General features: G+C 40.8%; 1 protein-coding gene across 1 annotated transcript in view; it reads left to right on the top strand.

Annotated features, from left to right (window-relative positions):
- The first annotated feature begins 2,476 nt into the window (after positions 1 to 2,476).
- The window catches only part of MAP3K5 (mitogen-activated protein kinase kinase kinase 5), a 100,366-nt gene continuing 79,609 nt past the window's right edge, over positions 2,477 to 23,233 (top strand). The window contains exon 1 of the mRNA XM_039567934.1: positions 2,477 to 3,285. Coding sequence (XP_039423868.1) covers positions 2,880 to 3,285 — 406 coding nt within the window. The 5' untranslated portion in view covers positions 2,477 to 2,879. The remainder of the gene's footprint in view (positions 3,286 to 23,233) is intronic.

The raw sequence follows: 23,233 nt of genomic DNA, 5'->3' as shown, positions 1-23,233 counted from the left end.
ATTGGACAGAGTTATGTTTTAAATTTAATCTCTATAAATCAGGATACATTGAGTTGTGTTTTTTGGTTGGACCAGCTAAATCAAGCCTGTGGCATTTGTCACATGCTGTTTGTAACTCATCAAAAGTTGCATTTATATTTGCAACTAACGAAGTTGGCAAACTCTTGGATGTTAAAATTATAATTATGGTTAAAACCAGAGGCAAATGATTTATAGCTGTAGAAATAAATAAAAAAGAGAGGGTCATTATTTCAACAAGTCTACAGCCAACTGCTTGTTCCAAGTTTTAGTCTGTTTTGTCTCTGAAAAAAACAGAGCTGGAACAGGATGGTACTGAACCGTGATTATATACAAACCATCTGGTGTTAAAGATGTTAATTTCAAAGCCCTTGAGAAACAAGTGAACAAGGTAAGAGTACTTCTGATAACAAATGGGGTGTTGTTTCAGTTTTTAAAAAATCCTTGGAATTATCTCCTAATCAAACATGAAAACACAAGAGCTCCTAAATGCCTGATTGTTTGCTTCAGAGAGCTAACAGAGTAAAAGATATATTTTCACTTTATAAAAGCATCAGCAATTTGTATTTGTTACTCAACAGTATTTTGATTTTTTTCCCAGTTTAGCGCTCAACCTCACTCACGGCCAAATCAGTAGAAAAACTACCTTGTATTTGGAATAGACATGGTGCTAACAATGAAGCAAACCTCACAAGTCAGTAATGCTAAGTGGAATAGCATGCTTCTTCCGTCTCCTTTCAGTCCGTGACTTCCTTCTGCACTTGACAAACATGGGCTGTTCTCGAGAACAACAGAGACATATTGTTCTTGCTTCCTATAAGGTGATGTAACTGCAATGCTGAATGGATTAACACCAATTCTGCATTTTTGTGGAAAACACCGTAATTTAGAAAAACACTTTGCCATTCAGACTATAGCAAGAAACAATAACCTACTGTATCTGGCAGATGAGCAAATATTAACTTTTCCCTGCAAATTAGTCTTTAGTTTGCTTGTCATCTTCCCACCCCATTTACTGATTTCTTATCAGCAGAAGCAAATGCCAGGCATATCTTGTTGGAAAAGGGGACTGCTCAATGCAAAAGCAAACAGAGCTACTGAAGCTACTGCAGTGACTAATTTTTCTAATTATTCTGGAATTGATCCTCTGTCTACAGAAGTAATGGAAAACAATGATACAGGAGGAGGCTTTGTGCCAACAAGTGGATTAGTCTTAACATCAGTTTTAAAAGGATGGGACCTATTGATATATAAACAAAGCTAGTAAGTGCTATTTTTCCTTCTCTCTTCTACCTGTTTAATAGAAGCCCCCCTCCAAAAAAACCCCGAACATTTGATAAATCATGAACTTTCACAGTATTTATATCCAAAACCAGACTGCAGTAGTCTCAACATGATTTTCTTTTCAAATCCATTTTGAATTCCCCACAGAGTCATTCTTGGGCTGCAAATAATCTGAAATTTTGGGGCAACTTGTCTTCATATGATGTATTATTTCAAATGCCAAAAAGGATCTCTTCCTCTGCTGGGTACTATACCATAAAAAGTTAGCATAGCTTTTGGCTATATCCCACTAGTTTCCTTCTCTGTGAAGTAATATTTTTGGTAATTATCAAGATTTCAACTATTCTTGACAAGTAAATTGTAGGTGAATGCAAGAAACCGTAATATTTAATCAACATACGGGGTAGTTTTCCAGTTTTCGAGTGCAGCACTTGCGAAGCATGAGGCTGATCCTGTTTAAAGCAGCCATAAACCCTTCAGTGAACTTGAAGCTGCTCGGGAACACAGAGCGAGGCAGGTTTAGGCGGCGGATAATAGTAGAAGGCAAATGATTACTCAGTCCTGACACTGCTCTCAACTCACTGCTAACACTCAAAGCATTTACTCCTGACACGCTAGTTAGAATACCTGTGACATTAAAAACAAACAAGAAAAGCAGTAAATGATAAAAGTCCCTTTAGCAGGATTAGGTTCAGAGCACAGGACTTGGCTTTTTGCAAACACAGGCTCCTTCAGGGGAGCCCCAAGTACCTCTGAAGGCTCCGGGGCGAGGCAGGGCCCCCGTCGTTTCAGCGGCGGAGAGGCACAGCCTGACCCCACAGATTTGAAACGCGACCGTGGGCTCGTGTTAGGGGGGAGGACATTACAAAGCAAAGCCCCGCAGGAGACGGCAGGGAAGGGCCGCCCTCGGTCCTCTCCAACAGCCGGTACCGCCGTCCCCTCCCGGGGCACCGCGGCCGCGACTTCCCAAGGGGAGTGGTACCCTTCCAGGCTGACAAGCCCGTGAGGACACGACGTGACTCCTCTTCCTCGAGAGCTCCCACTCGGGACACGGCCGGAACGCCGAGCAGGGGGGCGGAAAAGGTTCTTTCTGCCCGGAGGCGGGGCCGGAGGAGGCGCCCGGTGCTGGGGCCGGCCCAGCCCGCGCTGCCAGTGGCTCCGCAGCTGTCGTTCGGCTGGAGCTGGGGTTCCGGAGAGCGATCCCACAAGTGGTTCCTCCGCGCGGCCGAGGAATTTCGCCCAAGGAGCGAAGCGGCCGAAGGAAGAGCGGGTTGTCGGGGGTGGCAGGAGAAGGAGGCCGGGCTGCCGGGGGTCGGCGCGCCGGGTAGTCCCTGCAGGTGCGGGGGAGAAGGGATCGGCGCGTCATGGTGCCGGCGGCAGGCACGGAGGGAGGCTGTGCTCGCCTCCCTGTCTCCGTCAGCTTTCGCTAGAGCCCGAGTGGGAGTTCCTCGCTTCAGCCCGGCCGCCTCTCCCCTCCAGCAGCTCAGCGGGACCGCTCCGGGGCGGGCGGCGCACTATGGCATCCGCCTAACCCCGGCCAGCGCAACAGAGCCCGGGGCTGCTCCTTCGCCACCGGGATGAGCGACAGCAGCGAGGGGATCGTCAGCCTGCCTGTGCCCGGCCCGCCCGGCGGCGGGACCCCCTGCGAGGAGGTGCTTGGCAGGCGAGCGCCTGGGGCCGAGACCGGCGCCCGCAGCCTCCCGCCCGACTTGGCTGCGCCGCCGCCCGCCGCTCTCTGGGCTGAGGACGCCGCCGCCGCCGCCTGCCCGAGCAGCGCCGCGCGGGCCAAGGGTGGCGGCCGGCGGACCGCGGTCACCTACGTGATCAACGAGGCCAGCCAGGGGCCGCTGCTGGCGGCGGAGAGCGGCGCCCTGCAGAGCCTGCGGGAGGCGTGCGAGGCGGTGGGGGCCGCGCTGGAGACCCTGCACTTCGGCAAGCTGGACTTCGGCGAGACGGCGGTGTTGGACCGCTTCTACAACGCAGGTGAGAGGGGCTGCCCGGCCGGGGCTGATCATCGCCGCCGCGGGACCCGCTCGACCCGGGCTCGCCGTCACCGCCCCGGGTTCACCGCGGGGCGGCGAGAGCAGCTCCGGCCGCCGACCCCTCCGGGGGCTGAGCCGCCGGTGCCCCCGCGGCTCCCGGCTGCAGTGACATCCCCCGGGTGGCCACGGCGGGTTCGTGGGGAGGCAAAAGTGCGCCAGAGCCCGCTTTTGTCTCCCGCGCTAATGGAGAAGAAACTCTTATGTCAGCAAGCGTGCTGTGAATCAGCTGTGCTACCAGCGGGTTAAACGTGCCCTGGCTATTTTCTCTCGGTGTCCTAACAGAGTGCAGGGACGCAAATTGGTACTAGTACGATGAGTGCAGGCTGAAACAGGCAGGAGCTGCCAGGCCACGGGAGCTTTGAAAAGGAGATTTGACACCAGACGTGTGGCTGGACAATTTCTTAGTGCTGACACAATATCTAGGACGCTCCATGTGTTTGTGCTTTTGATACTGGTTGCATAAATATATACGATGGATGCACTGGAACAAAGAGCTGCGCACACTGATCTAGTTTATTTGGCGAGAGTACCCAGGGCTGCATCCTCTCACCCCAGTTTACCAGCTGCACGGCGATAAAAGTACAGCACCCTCAGTTGAAGGTGTGGTGGCTTGACGTTCTGTGCTATGATGTACTTGGCCTCGTTTGTAAAAATAATAACTAAAAATTTCCCCCACCTATTTATCTTACTGACAGATATATGAATGTAGAATAAAAAATACCCCTACTTGCTATATTTTCAAAGACTTCATACAACTAAGGTTATAGTACTGAATTAATGACTTTTTGCTTTAAAAAAATCAGAAGCAGGAAATTGACCTGACCTGCAATTTTAAGCTTATTGTGTGATGTGGCTTTGGTGTATATGAAATACATGCTAAAAATAAGCATTTAGCAAGTTTTGTCAGATACTGTAATTTCCTCCTCTCCTGGGGAGGGGTGAAGAAAAAGGGAAAAAAAACCCCGAACACAAAAACAAACAAACAAAAACCTCCTGGCAGTATTGTAACCAGTTCTCACAAAAGACTCTTCAGCACAGGCATGCATATGCTGTCACCTCTTTGAAACTTTGCAAGCTTTTCCTCATGGACTGCTGCTTTCAGTTCAGTGAGGAGGGCGATTGTGAAGCGTGTACTCACAGCTTATTCCTTCTGCCCCATGCAGAACCCTGTCCTTAGAAGTAACAATTCAGAGAAGTCAGAGGAGCTGTCCTCACAGGTGGAAATAGGAAGGCCATAGAGTTTCATTATAGAATGAAACTCTTGCATTCTATAATGAACAGAGACTTACATTCTCTGCATTCAGCTCAGAGATTTCAAGCATTCTGATGTCTCTTCATTCCAGGGCAGGTGAAACCTGAGGGTCTCTTTTGGTTCTGTCGTGGAAGCTGTCGCGTAGTGAGGCTCACAAAGCTGAATTATCCCTGATGTTTCAGTGCCTCTTACACTGGTTAATTTTTAGACTCTGAGCTGTTCAGTAGGCGGGGTCTTGATAGTTCACGGACGCTTTTCTTGTAATGGGAGATTTGACTTGAAGTGGGCCCCTTTTAATTCTGGCAGTAGGCGTCTGGCATATAGTGCTACATAACTGCACGCTTATGTAATATAATTTGCTTATTTCAATGGCTTTTCAGCAAACTGTAAATGTGAAAACATTACTTCTTCTTTCATCCTGTTTGGCTGGAATTTAGTGGAAGTGTTACAAACCAGAAAAAATACTTTGTCATTCTGCTTTAGTAGCAAAGTCCATAAACCTGTAAAGAACTAGGAGAGCTGATCACCTCCAGTGCCTGGACTGAAGACACTTAGATGTAGAAGTTTGTGTCTGCTCCACATATACTCTGTGCTGCCTGAGCTGACCAGTGATAAACCAGCTGCAATCCCAAAACCTGCGTTATGCTGCTGGTCTTAGGTCTAGAGGGATCTGTGGATTTTCATACTTGTTTCTTTATCCCTGTTGCACTTTCTACACTCTCTCTATTTTTAAGAGTTATTTGTTCTCCAGAAACTTAAAAGTAGTGAAAAAATCTCTCTCAGATTAGGAACAACATTAAAGAGTAGAAGCTGTGTAGTAGAAAAACACAAATGAGGAACAGTGTAGGGAACAAAACCAAAACAGCCATGGAGGGTGTAGCTATTGCACAGATCTTTTTTTTTTTTTTAACTGCTTTAACAGGGTGGTGGGACAGAATATTTGTAGGTGACCTAAACTCCTTCTCTCTTATCCTTCTTGTCCTCTTCTGCTGTGTGCTTTCAGTGGTCAAATGTGATATTAGTAATACCATAAAGAATATCTGCACACTATGTTATTTAGGAAGAATAGTGTATGAAAATAGCACAGCATGACTAAATATGAAATAAAAATGCAGCAGTGAAATTACGTGACAGTTAACTGGTCATATTCAGGGTATGAAGTCTTCCTGGATTCGTTGTAAAGGCCAGCTAAGTTACAAGAATAAGGTGATTTCATGAAGGTTGGGAAAATCAAACTTATAACTGTGTTTGTATGAAACAAAACGAAACAAAACAAAACCTCTCATAATGCATGTAAATTAACTGTGATTTACAGGGATAGACCTACAGTATAATATAGCTGTACATCGTTAAGGCTTCCCTTTTAAATATCTTAATTTTTGCTATGTATAACATAATCTGAAGTCTTGGTGATTTCTGATGCATGTTTGCTTCATGCCTTTCACTGCTTCAAAGAGAACCTGAAGGAGTATTAAGTAAAATATCTTAGATGAAAATACTCATCATCCGCTCTAAATGTAGATTAGCCTACTAATAATCCTCCTTCTGCCAGCTGCAGTCAACTATGGCCCTTAAATGCTGAGACATAATTAGCAGTGCATATTTAGTGAGTAGGTGCCAGCCATGTATAATGGAACCATGCATGCACCAAATATTAAGAATGAGCCTAGTCTAGCATTTCTGATTGCATGGCTTAAACTCCACTTGATTTCAGCAAAAAAATTTATTTCTTGAGAAGCAAGTGTCAAGTGAGCCCTGAAAACTGTAGAAGTGTCTGACAAAAATAGAGATTTCAATATTTATCACATTTTCCTCTACTTAAAGAGGAAGGTAAGGAGAGGAAAATGTAGTTCAATTTCTTGCAAAACTTGATGTATCTGGATTTGATCAGCTGTCTTAAGGACTCTTTTCCTTTGTAAAGAGAGTACAGTGAGAGTCTTTCTTTCTTTCTTTCTGTCTTTCTGTCTTTCTTTCTCCAGTAATTTTAAGCTTGTGCGGGTGAATTACAGGTATCTCTTAAATTCAACTTAATTTCGAAATACTTCAGAAATATTTTAATAGGAATATTTTAGTATGCCAAGATGTATCTGAGACACCATTCTACAGTGCAGTAGGTAATCATGGTATTTTAAAAGTCACTGAAACCATTGATTTTGCAATTAAATGGAATTTTCTCTAAATTTTAATGACCAGATCTGCATATCCTCTTTATTTTTCTTTAATTGCTCAGTTTCTTTTGGAAACAGCCATAAATGAGTGTAAAGTACTTAGAGTTTGCTTGGCTTAGGTAAGCATTCTTCCTCTTTTTTATTTTTTTTCCCTATCTTTTTTTGGCAATTGAAATTAGAATGATTTTGTTTCTGAGCAGATTTTTACACAGTCACTTTGTGTTACATAAGTGCATCAAGGACTGGCTGAACAAAGTGTTTGAGAAAAACAAAACAGGTAAAAGTATGGTAAAAGGAAAAAAAGTCGCATGAATCAGCAATCTGAGTCAGCTCTTCATGGGAGGGAGGTGCCCTAAGTCAAGGTAATTTCTTCACACATGTTTTTAGAATTAAGCAGGGATTTGTATGGTAATTTGCTAGATGCACAGTATTGGGCATTCTGACTTTTAAATACAGTCTCAGAGGGACTGGTGGAAGATAAAGATCACACAGGGACTGAGGCGGATATGGGTTTTCTAATCTGTGCAGTCACTTGTTTTAGGTTGGTTCTCATGCTAAACAGCTTGACTGATGTGCTTTTCATATAAAACTGTCCTTCTAACTTTCAAGTTATCTTATAATGTGGAATTTCAATTTCATAAGCTTCTTATGCTCAAGTTTCATCCGTCAATGGCCCTTAGGATAGATAGCATTTTCTACTAACACTGTTGTGTCAGGCTATTGAGATAATTCTCCAGAACAGCAATGATCAACTAAAATACAGTTCATCAAATAAGAGATGATAAAATAGGTTTAATATCTTCATTTCTGGAATTCAGCATTATTGCTCTCAGAATTCATGCAGGCTTGGGCTTGAGATTGGCAGTGTTGGCTTGCTGGGCTTGGAAACGTAGTGTGCTATGTTCTTGGGAAGACTCTTGGTATCAAAAATGACAAAAAGTTCAGAGAACTAGTACAGTCACTTGTGTGAAGGTGAACTTTACTTCAAAGATGCTCTACACCTAAGTTGTTTCTGCAGATTCTACAGGACATTTGCGGATTGTGCAATTTAGAAACATTTACAGGCACACAGAAGTGCAGTAAAACAGTACCAGGGCTCAACAGCATTCTTGTGGTTTCTTCCTCTAAATATGATAAGTTCTATGATGCTATTTTTTTTGAAGTGGGATTCATGCCTTTATATAAGTTTCCTGAAGTTCATGATTGTGACACACTAATGCAAACTTCCCTCTTAAACCCAAATGAGGTTATATTCTATTCAAAACTGATGTTCTTGAGTCTAGAAGTTGGCGTATATATTTACTGTGATAAAAAACGGCACATGTCCTACCATATTAAATCTTTGTAGGAGCAAAAAATTCACTAGCAGAGAGAATAATCACAAGCTTTATTTTATTCCACATTGTCTGTCAGAACAATTAGGTGTTTTTCACCACCTTTTTATCTGTGCCTCCTGATTAATATTTTTTAATTTCACTGACAGAGTTTTGTCAAACACTTGAAATACTGCACATACTTCCTGTGATTATGCAGCACTTATATTCATATCTTATTTTACTTCTTTTTGACACCCCCCTCATGCCCCAGGCGCTGCTGTATCCCCACTACTGTTTCTATAGCATCATGACTGGAGAATCAAATTATAGTTCTTATTAGTGTAGCGGGAGAAATTATCCTGATGCATTATTCTTGTCCAATTTCAGAGTCCAGGACAACTACTAAAAAAATAAAAAGAAGTTTAGTCCCACTGTCAGTGGAAATCATGTTGAAAAATTCTGTATTTCAGCAGCAATATGATGCAAGTGATGAGTTGGAGCAAGAGGTGCCGAGTAGGTTAATAATGGTGTGCAGAGTAGAGCTGATGTCTGTCTTTAGAGTATGACTATAATCATGTCAGGGATGCTAAGTATTATGAGTACAGAATCTTTGTGTCGGAATGCACAGCACGTATTGTAATGTTTAGGTGGGGTGGGTTATAAAGCTCCTTTTGATTCCAGACTTCCTTAGAAATCAGCATTAGAAACCTAAACCCAATTCATGGCACATCTTCAACCCAGAAGAGTATTTAATTCTAAAGCATCTGAATGTCATCTACAACAAAAATGATGAGTCTGGAAAAAAATCTGTAGTCCTGATACAAAGTTTGTGTGCTCATAGTGCTAGTGGAGATCTTCTCAATTTATGAAAAAGTTGTGGGATTTGAAACAACATATTCACAAATATTTCCATTGCTGGACCAGCTGTAAATTTTTGTAACCAAATTCCAATATTGGTATTGTACTGCACTACTCTCATTAGGCTACTTGTCAATAGGTGACTGGAAAACTGATAATTCCATCAGCTTCTGTCTGAAGTAGAGGAGCGCAGCAGATACACCCACTCCATGTATGTGGGCTGTGAGGCCTTGGTTCTCTTTCAGACTCTGTCACTGGCCTGTCACAGCAGTTTGTAGCTCTGTTGTGCAGAAAGAGCTTCCTGGGGTCTCTCCTACAGCTGAGAGGCTGAGAGGCTTGTGCAGAGTCTGCCATGGGTGTGAATTTCCAGCCATGTCTGTAGCATAAGTAACATTTAAGGGTATGCTCTTACAGTGTTTATTTACTGAGCTGCTATCAGTGAGACAGCTAACTAGAGAGTCCAAATGAAGGCTTATGTTGGATTATTTAGAAGCTGCTGGAAGTTACTAGAAGTTAGGCTTTTGAAATGGTACTTTCTCTTTTAAGTGCATCAGGGCGATAGAGCTAGTTTAGAAATACTTCATGATATTTGAAGTGGTGGGAGGAATGCAGGTTATGAAATTATTAGGCTGTCTTAAATTACAGTAAAGATGCAAAACTTGTGGGGCATCTGTATTAGCAGACATCATCTAAGTATATTCCCCACTGGAGAAAATGCTGAATGGAGCTAGATGAATGCTTTTTGAGTAATGCAGAAGAAAGCTTGATTTTTCTGCAGTTTACATTTCTGTAGCTCTGAACAGGATGTGTCATAAAGAAATGACTCTTGAATTTGCTGAAGTCATGATAATAATTTGACTTCTTTTTTTAGTATCTTTCCAAAGTAAAGAAGCACAATACGAAAAACTGTAAATGTAGCAAGAGACAACAGCTGAAACAAGTTGTGTTAAAGCCCAAAGGTTTCAAGTGAAAAGTGGAAAAGGCCTTACACGCATCCTTTAGCACCATTGTCCTCAGTAATTTCACCCTTTGTTATGTCTTAAATTAAACTAAATTAAGCAAGTGAAAATTTCATTTTTATGGCAGTTTGTTTTCTTTTGTCTTGGTATAGAACAGCTGAATTTTGAGTGTATTCTCTGGTCCTGATAATTTAAAACTTGTTCCTCTTTTCCCCAGTGCCTTTGGAGCAGTCTCTATTGGAGTTGTTGTATTTGCATGTATAGAAAACCTGTAAGTTTATTTGTAAGTTAAACACAAAGGAATTAAAAAACCTCAGCGGCTCTATAATGACAGGGATTTTACAAGTCTGTGGTTAATAAAATGGAAGTTATTGCTGGGATTCACATCTTTCCTTGTGGGCTCCCTGCTTTAGATTGTCCCCAAACATCCACTGTCCACAGTAGTCTCCTACCACTTCTTCAGTATGGCTTCTCTGGGGGTTTATACTCAGCAGTACAGACACACTAAGAAGTACAGCATTTGTTAGAATGAGATAAACATCTGCAGCAGTCAGCAAAGTCATCTCATACAGCAGAACATGTGTGTGTGACAGATGACAGAAGAATCTGCTTTGACAATGGGGGATTTTCCGGTAATTACTGATGGGTAGATTTCTGTAAGAAGTTTGTAATTGTTTGTGTTCCAAGAGAACATGAACCTCCGGCTGAGCTTGACATACAAGCACAGGCTGCTTTTTTGGTTTATATTACTTTTTTCCTCTGAGACCAAATTTATGCCTTGAGTGATGCAGGTATAATATTTCAGTTATGAAGAGCTGCTGATCAACTATTAACAACAGCATGCCAGAGTTGAATTCTCTTCTAAATCGTGTCTGCCTTTATTCATAAACATTGGGATGAGTTTAGATGCAGTATGGGGCTTAAAGATTTCCCACAGTCTGAATCATTTGAAGCTAGTGGGAATCAGTGCTCTTTCAAATCCCACAAGAAACGTGTATTTTGATTTAAGAGCTAGACACCCTTGTAAAAATTTGGCTCTGGATTTCTCCCTTACTGTAATAAAGTAAATGAGTTGCTCTGGGACTTGCTTGCTGATTGTGTCAGTGGGTGTCTCTTGCAGAGAGTGCACTCTGGGTGAGTAAGCAGCTGGTGCTTTCAGTGGTGAAGACAGTTTTTCAGTGATATCTCCACAGAAGAGTTATCTGCAGTTCTTGCAGAATTTATGTGGTTTTCTTCCCCTTCACACAATACCTGTCTGATACAGTTTTAATGCTGCTTTCAGAACAGTCTTTCTGGCTTATTAGGGACTTATAGACCGAGACCTGCAGTCTGTGAAGCGTGAAGATGCAGGTTAAACTTCTGGCAGAAGTCTAATCCGCAGTGTGCACAAGTCATCTGACTGTACCACAGGAAGCCCTGGATGAACAAGGAAGACCCAAAGATGTACCAGAATTAAAGGTACAGTTGTACCTCCGTAGGAATTCATTTATAGTTCTGAAGTTGGGCCCCTCCTGCTTGGGATAAATTTATCTTGTCACAGTAGCAAAGTGCTTCATTTAACTCTACCGTAGAGGCACACCCATAAGATTAAATGCTCCTACTTCCACTGCTCCACCTTCAGTATGATTTTTTGCAGCTACACATACTTTTTAAAGCATGATAGTACTGCCTTTTCTCTATAGAAGAATGTCTCTGAAGGGAAGCACACTAGATGTATGCCATAATTTTGTGTTTATTGGTTTATTACTGCCTTTCAATGCAGTATCTCAGATAAGGTTTCTTGACCTTCCTCCAGGAACCTTATAGCTGATTTGAGTGAAAATGGATTGACTTTAACCTGAATGTATGCATGCTGACTACTGGTTATGCTTTCAATAATGTGGCATGATGGTGAAATCCAGGTTTTTGATTGTGTGCTGCATCATCTCTTCACTCACTCCTTGCAGCTCTTGCCATCAATGGAAGTGACATGTGGCATCTGTGGAGAAGGGCAGAAGCCATTTGCCTCTTGAATGTACCCTTGTCTTCCAGATCACAGTTGGAAATGAGAAGTTTTTGCCAGGCAGTTGGTGTGAAGAACAGAGAATCCTTCCAAATCTCCTTGGGAGCGGAATTTTGTCCGTTCTGAATGTCGTCATCATTCCCAGATCAAGTGCAATTGCAAAAAGCTCAGTGACACCATCCTGATCTCTTTCAGTAGAAAAGAAGTGATTGTTACTTGTGTAAATAAGATGAAGTCCTGTGTATTTATGTTCTCTGTTTCCCTGAGATCAGTTTCAGTTTGTTTTCTGCAGAACTGAACTTCACTATTACTTCATATAAAAATAAATATACTTCATTTGATACTTGGAGTCCTTCAATATGTAATCTCTTACAAGGGTTTTCAGTGACCTTGCAAATCATGCAAGTTGCTGTGCACAAACTATTTTCTTTTGCTTATTATGATGAAACTTGTGGAGGTAAAGTTCCGTGATTAATTCATTCAATATTTGTTTATTATTTACCTTTCAAGACTGTGAAGACTCCAATTTTCACAGCTATATTTATGACTGCATGTTAATTAGAAGAGAAACAGGGATTCTCAAAGAGGGATTTTTTTGTTTGTTTGTTTTGAGACTGTAACTCACAACCTTGGTTGTTCTAGTTTCCTTTTATGTCTTTCAGTGTTTTTATTATTTTGGGAATTTTCCTGATTTATTGACCAGGAGCAACAGCTCCGTGTATAGTGAGGGTGCCACATATGACACATATGGCAGACATTGCAGGGCAAGCCAGAAAAAAAATAGCCCTTCCAAAATATCCTCTGTGGCTATATTATTGCTATACAAAGCAGGTTTTATTATTTTTTTTGAAAGGGTACCTGTAGAGCAGGGAAGCAGCATGTTCTTTAGTGATGTGATTCTAAAGGAAGGAGGGGAGGAGAGACCCTACCTTTGCCATGAGAGCAGCCTGATGAGACCAATGCTATTCTCTTTGAGGAAGCGCTGGGGTCTTGCAGCAGTGCCCAATCCTGGTCTGTTCTTGAGGCATTATTTCCTACCCCTACTTCAGAGCGAACAGAGGTGGTTTTTTCCCTCTTCTGCTTGCTGCCACAGGCCAAGGGCAGCATGGGAGTACACTGACTTACTACAGCCATAGAAGGCCACCTCCAGTGGTGAAGTCTGAACTTCCCATGGCTGTGCAGAGCCCAGGTCTGTAGCTGGAGAGAAAGTACTTTGTCAACCTCTCAGCATGAGGAAGGAAGCCCTTTGGCCTTGGCTAGAGCTGGGAACTAGTGGTGTATACTTGGTTCTGGACAAGCCTTTTAGGCTGGAGCCTATATGGGCAGCACTGTCTAGAGCTGAGACTGTGGTGCAGCCCAGCCCAGCTGTGCTAGCAGATTTTTTGCTGGATCAGTCTCGGGGTGTATTGCAGAATGCTCTGTTTACAGATGAGAAGTGTCTCAGGCTGGATTTAGTAGCCACTCAAAGAGCTTATATTGAACATTTACTCAAATGCACTTATTTCATTGAGGCTTAATAGCACCAAAAGCTTGTGGAGGCCATTCAAGTGCGAAGTGGATTTAACATGGTTTAAATACTTCAACACATTTGGGTGTATTTCACAATTCTGAGGTAAATGGAGAAAGTCTTAAAAGTATGTATGTGTTCTAAAAGCATTCCACAAAAGAAACAAGAAAATGGGGATTCTTGCCGGTAATTCTGTTACCGGAAACTATGATCTCCCTTTTCCAGCTGATGCAAGAAGGCCAAAATGCAATAAAAGCACTGGGAAAATGGACTAAACTAAAGCAAGAGTTTTTGCAGCAAGCCCTGCCAAATGGGTGTGAACTGGAAAATTTCCAGTCCATTTTGTTGCTTAACTGCTTGCATTTTGGTCTGTTTTGTGCAGCATCCCAGAAGTGTCTTTGCTTTGAATGATCAGTGAGTTGACAACCTGATACTTGTCTCTGTATCCTCTCTGTTCAAGTTCTTTAACAGTAGCTTCAGTTGAAAAATTTCCTGGTAGGCAGACATTCCAAACCTTAGTGGATTTCAGTTTATGCTGTGGCTGGTGGCAAACTGGCAGATGCCCGTCTTCAAGATTTAATTCAGTTCATAAGAAATTATATATTCCTTATTCGTTATGAATTGAATATACTGATTTACAGACACAGAGAGCAGGGGTTGTTCAACATGGAGAAGACTTCACGGTGACCTCATTGTGGCCTTTAAGTACCTTAAGGAGCTTTATAAAAAGGAGGGAGAGAGACTTTTATATGGACAGATAGTGACAGGAAAAGGGGGAATGGTTTTAAACTGAAAGGTTAAAACTGGTTTTCAGATGGAAAGAGGGCAGGTTTAGAGTTGCTGTTATGAAGAAATTCTTCACTCAGCAGGTGATGAAGCACTGGAACAGATTGCCCAAAAGTTGTGGATGACCCATCCCTGGAAGTGTTCAATGCCACTTTGAATGGGCCCTGAGCACCCTGATCTATTGAGTGGCATCCCTGCCCAAGGCAGCAGGGTTGGAATTAGGTGAACTTTGATGTCCCTTCCAACCTGAACCATTCTATGATTCTATGATTTAGAACTACTGCCGTAGTAATGTCAAGTACTTTTGCAGTAGAACTGTCTCAGACTTCTAACACTGAAAGGCCTGAATGACACATTTTCAAATAATCCTCTATGCCGATAAATAAATACAAGCAAGATGACAGTTACTGCAATGTGCATATCAATATCAGAAAAGAGAATTGTCCTCCTGCTAGGAGTATACTGCTGCCTCACTCTAGCTGCAGTGCTAAGTAGGGTAGGAAGATCATAAAATCCATTTTTCTGTGCACTTACTTTCATTAAGTAGGACTGCTGGAAGAGTTGAGAACATTGTATCCTTTGAGATGCAGTCCCATGGCAGCTTAAGTGGATGAGAAGCAAGACTAACACACTTCTCCCTGGTGCTTCACCAGTGTTCGGAGAATTACGTGATGAGGTAGGTCATGGAGCTGGCCTGATTGCTAACTCACTCCTTTACTTCCTTCTGGTTAGCCTTCTGTTGAGTAGGTTCTGTGAGCTGAGCATGCATTCCAGAGGACAGACCAAAAGCAGGACTGCAGCAACCTGTGTTGAGATTGCCTAAAGGTGTGGTTTCATGTTATTCTCGATCTTGTCTCCTTGCGGGTTGCCTCATATCCTTTCCTCTTCCGGTCAGGGTGGCTAAGGAATGTATTTCATGTTGGCTGTGCCAGCTGTTTGTTCTCTCAGTCTGATGTTTTTCAGATACTTTCAGTTTACAGGAAGGTTTGAAAACATTGTCTGAGTTTTGCTCTATATTACAACAAAAACTTGAGGACTTCTCATCATCTGAAAGTTCAAAGATTCTGCCACCTGAATTGAAATTTCGACTACATCTTTGCTAGCAAATAAGTATTTGTGGTGTGATGTCCCACCCTTAAGGGGAGCACCCAAGATTCGTACGTGCTTATGGTCAAAAGGAGTGACAAAAGTCAGAGGGTCTGCAAAAGCTTACAAAGTTTCGTTAGATTATACACTTGCCATGGAAATTGGTACGTTAGTCCACTGTCTCCCAGTATAAGCAACAGTAGTGGGTTTTGGATAAAGTGGTAGAGTGAAAAGGAAGAGAGAGAGAGATGGGTTAAAGAGGGAGAGAGAGGGAAAAAGGAAGAGAGATCAGCAGTCTTGGCTCCAGTGTTGATCCAGATGATGGTGTGACCAAGGTTCTGGGGTGCACACACACTTGGACTTTGTGGGGGTACCTTTTTATAGATAAGTTTTCTCTGCTCTGGAGATAAGTTTCTCACTTTCTATGCAAGTGAGTTATCATGCTCAGTCCATTCTTTTAGACCTTTCTGGAAATGGGTCAGAGGGCTTAGGGGGTCTGTGGTGGTCTTGATCCCCCTCTATAGTCCATGCCCACTTCTTGACCTCATTCCTGCTCTTGCACTGTACTGTGTTGTGCTTCTCTCCAGGAGCCAGAGCAAGGATGTTTGTCCTGGAAAAGTGCTGCCCTATCTCTATATGGCCCCCTTCTCCAGCCACATCCTGTTCTTTCTCACAACAATCCTTGGCTGGTTCCACAGTTATCCAGGTATTGGTGTTCAGAGACATACACATTAGTCCCCTTATCTTCAAGGCTTCTACACATGGATACCAGAGTTCAGTGGCCTATGCTGTTAAGCTGTTATCACTTCTGGCATGCTTTTGGTCTGTGCCAATAAGTAGAGCCTCAGCAGCATTCCTAGTGGCCTGTCTGAAGCAAGCGACCTGAGGCTAGGAGAATTTAAGACTGATGTAAACCATTCCAAGCCACTTGGTCCTGAGGCAGAAGTGGGACCTGGGACCATGTTTAATCAGTCAGCATCGCTTTACTGGTTTCCTAGTTTGGGTGTAACAAGTGTGCTTTGAAGCTTTTGTTCAGAGCTGAGGAAGTGCGGTTGCAGTGCTGTATCTGTTCAGGAAGATGAGTTAAAGATACTGCATTTGTGAATGCACAATTCCAGCAGCTATCTTAGCTTCCAAGTTGACAGTCTTCTTGAGGCCCTTAAATTGAATTAAGGGCAGTGAGTAGCTATTGCAAGTCTTAGGCCTTAATAGCCATTCAGCAAATAACCTGCTAATATGTGCTGTTTGTTGAAAAAGAATCTCTCAGATTCACCATATAGAACTAGATTGCAAGTACAGCATTTGTGCATCTTTTCCAGCATGGATCATCAGTTTCTTTGTATCTGCATGAAATGTACAAAATGTTACAACTGAATATGATGTAAAAATTTCGTTTTCCATTTAATCATTTGATTTTTCAGTCAAACTCTAATGCATAACTCAGAGAGCACATCTCAGTTCCTTTTTTTGATAAAAGATATAATATTTTTCAGTTATTAGTTTCTGCTTAAATGTAACTGCCCTGCAGTTATACTCAAAAGCCTTCAGTGTTGTAAATGAAGAAGGTTGACTGCAAAAGAAACAAATGAAATTTCAGGAGCTTAATTTTTGACTTATGATATTGTAAATGACTTGGTTTATGCTGGCAAAATTGTTTCCTAGAGTTTGTGCTTTAATTTTCTGGTCTTTATATCCAAGTATTTTTGGATAAATCTCTGTGGGAGAGTGATTACTCTGTTAAAAATGAGTGTGTGAGTAGGTGGTGGCTACACTTTTTTCCCCCCAGTGTTTCAAGTGTTTCTTCATCCTAAATATTTATTTTTCTCTTCTATAGATAGAAGGTGAAGAGCCTGAAGCATGAGAATTTAAGTGTTTATATGTTTCAAATGCAAACTGAGCTAGGTTTCCTACCAGTTGTGTGTGTTATTTAGTTTGTGTAAAGCTGAATATCTATTTTGATGGCAATTATTCAGACTTACATCCATGTAGCTTTCCTGTTTGCATCAATAATTGCTGTAGGAAAAAAAAGAAATCTGTTTTTAACATAAATGGCTGTTACCTTTACCATTTCAGCACTGCAGGTTGAATGGTGGTTGAAGCCTATGTTAAATATTGCAGTGAGATCATGTATACTGAGTTATTTTAGTTAATTGGTACTAGAACACTTAGAATATTAACTGTATTCCAGAAGTTACTTGGAATGAAAACATTTTTATGTGTACGTAGAATACAGAAGAAATAGGAGTATAAGATTAGGGAAATCACCTGTTATATGTGCAAATGGTAGTTCCTGCCATTTTGGCTCTACTAGCCTATGCCAGTCATCAAACTTTCTCTTGCCCCACTGATTTAGGCACTTGGAATTGATGAATTCATAAGGTTCTTCTAGTATCATTTCCTTGGTTCAGTTGTGAGCTGGCTAGCATGAGGTTTTGCTGTCTACTGTGATTTAAGAAATATAGGTAATGGATTCCTTTGTAGGCTATTTTCTCCAGTAAAATGTTTGCTTGTGTTTCTATTTTGGAGTCCTTGTTCTTACTCAAAAATATGATGCAATGCAAGTCACTTAAAACCTCATTTGTAGTGCTAGTTCTGCTTCAAAAGTGCTGCTGGTACAATATTTTTTTTTCTATACATGGAGTTCAGCACTGTCCTAGCTTGGTGAATGTCCATATAGAAATACTTCAGAGTGGAATTCAACATTTACAGTGCTCCAAGTGCTTTATCTTGAAGTCTTTTTTTTTGCTTCTGCTAGCTGTGATGCTGGCCATTCCCGTTTGTGGGTAATGTATTTACTTAAGGATTTCATCTATAAGATGCTAAAGCACTTTATGGAGGGAACAGATAACCATCTCATCATTTTAAGGAGAATGAAACCAAAAGGATAGAGAGTAAATGACTCACCAGTAGACCGTAGCTAAAGGTGAGGAGAGAACTCAGTGTTCCTGAGTTTATGAGCTGCTGGCTGGATCAGATGTGCTGCTATTGTGATCACTGGTGATTTAGATATGACTCATTTCTGTTAAGAAGACAAGAATATCCATGATAGTTAACATCAAATCTGAAATTTAAAACACTCTTACACAGTGGCTGGATATTAAATTGTACTGCAGTAATTCTAAATTAGTGCTGTAGCTGTATAAAAGTAGTTTTCGGTACTGGAATCATATGCAGAGATGGGTTGCCTTTGGAAGTAAAGTTTGAGAATCTTGAATTAATAGAGAGAGTAAGAAGCAGCAGTAATCCAAGGCTGTTCTTGCTGTAAAACAGAATTGAATGAGAATGGAATCATAGCTATCATAGGCCACCTGGAGTTGCCATTGACAAAGCCAAATGCTTATCAGATCTGTTTAATCTCGTTTTGCAAGAATTAGCAGCAATCATGTCAAGCGTTAAAGAATTTAACTCAGATGAGTCATATCCGTTTTCTGTTGTGGGATGCAATAGTGCAGTTACTTGTGAGGCTGGGCAGTCTGTGCTGCCTTAGAGGTGGTGGTGTGAGCAGTAGTATTTTCTGTATTAATTTGCAACTCAGTAGTTGCTTCTCAGGAATTTTGAGTGTGATATTCCAGTAACTTAAATACCAAGTAACTACTTATGTGCACACATGTGGTTATTTTGGTAGAAAACTAGTGTGGGAGGTTTTGTCCTCCTTAATAATTTGTGTATCACCTCCTCTCCCCTTTACTGATACTTTCACTGTTACTCTGACAGTCTTGAAAGGTGAGGGGTAGCTCTGGTCTGTGCATCTGTTCTCCAGTAAGCTAAAGCAAAGAGTCATAGCTCAAATTGTGAAATTAATTTCAAGCTTGGTCTGTGCAAAACAGAGATGAACTTAAGCTATGTAAAGCAGAGTGGACGAATCTGTTTCTGTCTGAACTTTTATCCTAGGCTTTTGTAATTGCTGTCCTTGGGAGCTGATGAGAGATGAAGTTTACTAAAGGACATCCATTCCACACTTTATTGTACTTGGCAACCATAGTGTAATCTTGTAACTTGTATGTCTGCAACTGTATACAAGGCTGCAACTTTACTTCTTTCTGCTGGGTATAAACGCCTCGTCCTTGTTACCTTCTAACAGGGTGCTTTAAATTTTTATAAGTATTTGAGGCTTTGTGTTACAGGGCAAGATTACGTAAGTCTGCACCGTAGAGTGCTTTGCAAAGCAGGACACTGATTCCAGCTCCATCTTTTGTGAATTGTTGCGATAGAAGAAAATTATAGTGCCATGTTAGTGACATATGTCTGGTTCGGTGGAGGGTTGCTTTTTTAATTTCTGCATACTCCAAACTAGAGTCTCGTCTTTACATTTAAGACTTTATTTTCTGTGTGAAGTTGATACTTTTTTACAGTGTTTTTGGTGGAGCCCAGGGGATCTTTCAAATTTGGTTTGATCAGGTGCCTGTTGTTTATTCTGCACTTCACCTGTGTTGACTGAAGTAAATTGATTTGAGTGGTTGAGTGCTGCATGTGGGTTTTTTCCTGCTGAATTGCAAGGAAGGCTGTGTGTAAATGTTGTACTTGTGACTTACAGATCACTAAAGTCTGACTAAGCACTATGAAGGTGTCCTACCTGCTTTCAAATCATGTTTGACTTGTGAAGCTTTCGTGTAGTGTTAAGTGGAAAAAGCAGCTTAACTGTAATTCTACAGCTTTCTTTGTTGAAAGAAAGTGATGGTGGTTTCTTTTGTTTTGTTTTATCTTTTTTTTTTTTTTTTTTTTTTAAGGATGAGCTGGAGATGGATGAGGTATATTAGGTACGGAAGCAGATACTGATATGCCTTTCTGTTTTTTCAAGGATTTCTTTGAAATAGGACATAAATAGACCTTGTAAGATGCAGATGTATGGGAAAAGTAGACATAATCTTTTGAATTTAAGCAACAAATATTTAGTACATTGCAAATAGACAATAAATGATAATAAATTTGTGTGCTAGCAATAATAAATTCATTGCTGTGTGCTCATAGGGAAAGAACATGCATTGCTACCTAGAAATCTGTGAACAAGAAAACAATTGATAAACTAGTGCTTATACAGGTTTATTTTGGGAAATATTGGTCAGTGCAGTCACTAAACCAATTTTAAAATCAAATGAAGAGATGGAGACACAAAATTACTAAATGCTGCAGGGTATGCTTATTTTTTAATCTATTGTGGTTTCTAACAGAGGTTAGAGCTGTTGTGAATAAACTTCTGAAAACCTCACAGGAGTAATAAATAAAACTTGTCAGGAGTCACAAGGAAAGAAAGAAAGGAAAAACCAGAAGAGTCATTTGCTGTGTAAATCTGTGATATGTCATATCTTTACTACATGCGTCTTTGCTCATCACATTTGAAAAACTGCATTTGTATCTTGGTGGAAGACACAGACAAGGGAAAAAATGGATTATCAGAATCGTTCATGGAGTTGTTTCCATGCAGATGGAGACTGACTAGATAGGGCCTTTTCAGAAGAAAAACAAAAGGAATTTAAAATCAGGAATGGAAGGAAAGATTTATTAAGGAGTAATAACTCATTTTAATTTTTGACTTTCTAACTCTTATCTGTAAGCAGCTTTAGAAGAAGCTAAAAGAAGCATTTTTCCATAAAAGGATATAGTTAAATAGTCTTCATAAGGACTAACATTCCTGAGGGATGGGTTTGCTAAGACCTGTTATGTATTGTGTGCACATGAAATTACTTGGAAACTCTTCAGGCTGTTGAGTTTTCAGATGCTTTAGAATGTACCATGTGGCTCTGAAGTTGCTCTTCCTTTCCTTTTCCTTTTTGGGAAGATTGTGATGTTTTTAAGAGATGATGGTGTTTTTTATCAGAAAACATGGCATGTGAATTCCAAAGCCTTCAGGCAATTAGTTTTCTCAGTGCCTTTCTGTTCACGGGAAAACATTGGGTGTAGCAGTGAAAATGCTACAATGTAGAGATTTTTGTGGAGAGGGTGGCGAGAGCCAGGAGAGGTAGGTATGTTTTTTGATTATGATGAAACTTGGTGTCTAAAATACTCAAATGCTGTATTATTTATGAAAAATAGGGATTTTTTTAGAATGGAAGTATTTCCATGACTAAGTAAAGACATTTAACAAATGTGTTTGTTTATATCTCTTAGAAAAAAATCTGCTTCCAAGTTTTCAGAAGCTTAGGAAGGTTCCCATTTTTTACAGGCATTCCAGATGCTGTTCATCATAATCTTCAAATGCTTGTATTTATTTTTCAGTCTGTACTTGCTGCTCATGAGTCTGCTAAGTTTAAACCATTTTTGGTATCACTGGGTTGGAAAACATTAACTCTCATGACTTGAAAATAATGTTATAAGAAATATTTCTGCATCTTTGAATTAGAAGCACTTCCAGAGTCTTTTCAGTGGCTTAATGGACATGGCTCTGGCCTTCTCGAGAAGGGTCTACAGTCTGTCTTAGACATTTAGCTCCTCTTGGTGCAGGCCACATTTCTAGTAGAACCTATGTAAAAATGAGCAAGCTTCTTAACAAGAAATTGAAAGGATTAGCTGTAAAGAGGAGGAGCTTTCAGATGGCATAAAGATATCCTAAGGAAAATTCCTGCCAGAAAATTTGTGCTATTTATCAACAGAAATTCTAAAGTAATCCACAGCAGGTGGAGTTGCTGAGAAGATGAAGGAATGGAATGATGACCTTTGAAAGGAGAACTCCTGTTCAGATGAGGAAACAAGTTAAAAAATGTGTAAAAATGCATGTAAGCCTTAATAAGTTTACTTAGTTTCCAAAAGAGTTGGGTCATACTTGCTGAAGACTGGTTTGTTTTTTGTTTGTTTGGGTTTTTTTCAGTCTTTCTTGAATGCTTCATCAACAGGGAGCAAAGTAGGGATCCTAGGCAGTCACGGTGGAAAAGGAAGAGTTGAGAATAGTGCAACTTCCCTGATACTATTGTAAGGACTTTCTTTAAACAGATAAGGCTGAGGAACTACCTCAGACTTAAATTTCCAGAAGATGTTTTAAAATAAGCTGATAAAATGAACATCAAGGCAATGAACAAGCCATAGGAAGTATGGAAAGATGACTCAGAAGTTCTCAAGGAGCTCTGACTGAAACAAGATGAGATGTTAATTATGGTGCGTGACTTCTGAGTTTAGTTGATGTCGGCAGCATTGCAGTGGGAGATTATACTGGTATTACATTAGGGCAAATGGGTTAAAAATATAAATAAAGAACACATCATTTAGATTCATGGGTAAAATCTGGCAGCAAGGAGGAGTTCAAGTGGCTTTTTTGTAGAAGGAAATCACACTCTTCTTATGAGCCTGTACTTAAGGGTAATCCATTTAAGACAGTATATTGAGTTGTCAAAAAGCTTTTGATGGGATGCTTTACTAAATACTCTTAAAGGGAAAAAATGACTGGAGATGACATCCTTATGAACCCTGAGATAAGTGGACTCTTAAAGGAAAGGAACAGAAGGTAATTTTTGCAATGAAGCAAGGTTGCCAGTAAAAAAACAGGCTGTTGAAAGGATTGTTCTGTACTTTCTTTTTTGAATTGGCTTTTATTCACAGCTGATCTGGAAATTTCTTTCTGGTGAAAAGGGTGGTGATAATGTTTGCTAATGTGCAGGCTTGTCAAAACTTTAAAGAATAGGCAGTAAAGAAATGCAGAAAGTTTTATGGTAGCAGGCAAATGAGCAGGTAAAGGACAGCTGAAGTTCAGTGATAGTGAATGCAAAGTAACATACATGAAGAAAAGCAGCTCTAATTATTCACGTAATATTGAGCACTAAATTAGTTATTGATATTCAGCTTTCTAGGTAGCTCAGCATTTTTCTGTAAATGTGTCTGGATTGTTGTCTAATAAAGCTCAGTCTTTACTTGGCTCATTCTTAGTATCTCTGCAACACTGCCTGCTGGCTTCTGGCAGAGAAGAAATACTTAGCTAAACAGTTTTGATCTGATCCCTCCAGCTGCTGCAATGAAACTCAGACTTGAAA

Source organism: Corvus cornix, chromosome 3 (assembly GCF_000738735.6).
Source record: "Corvus cornix cornix isolate S_Up_H32 chromosome 3, ASM73873v5, whole genome shotgun sequence".
NCBI classification, from domain to species: domain Eukaryota; kingdom Metazoa; phylum Chordata; class Aves; order Passeriformes; family Corvidae; genus Corvus; species Corvus cornix.
The sequence above is the reverse complement of the archived record's forward strand: the minus strand, read 5'-3'. Positions and strand labels throughout refer to the sequence as shown.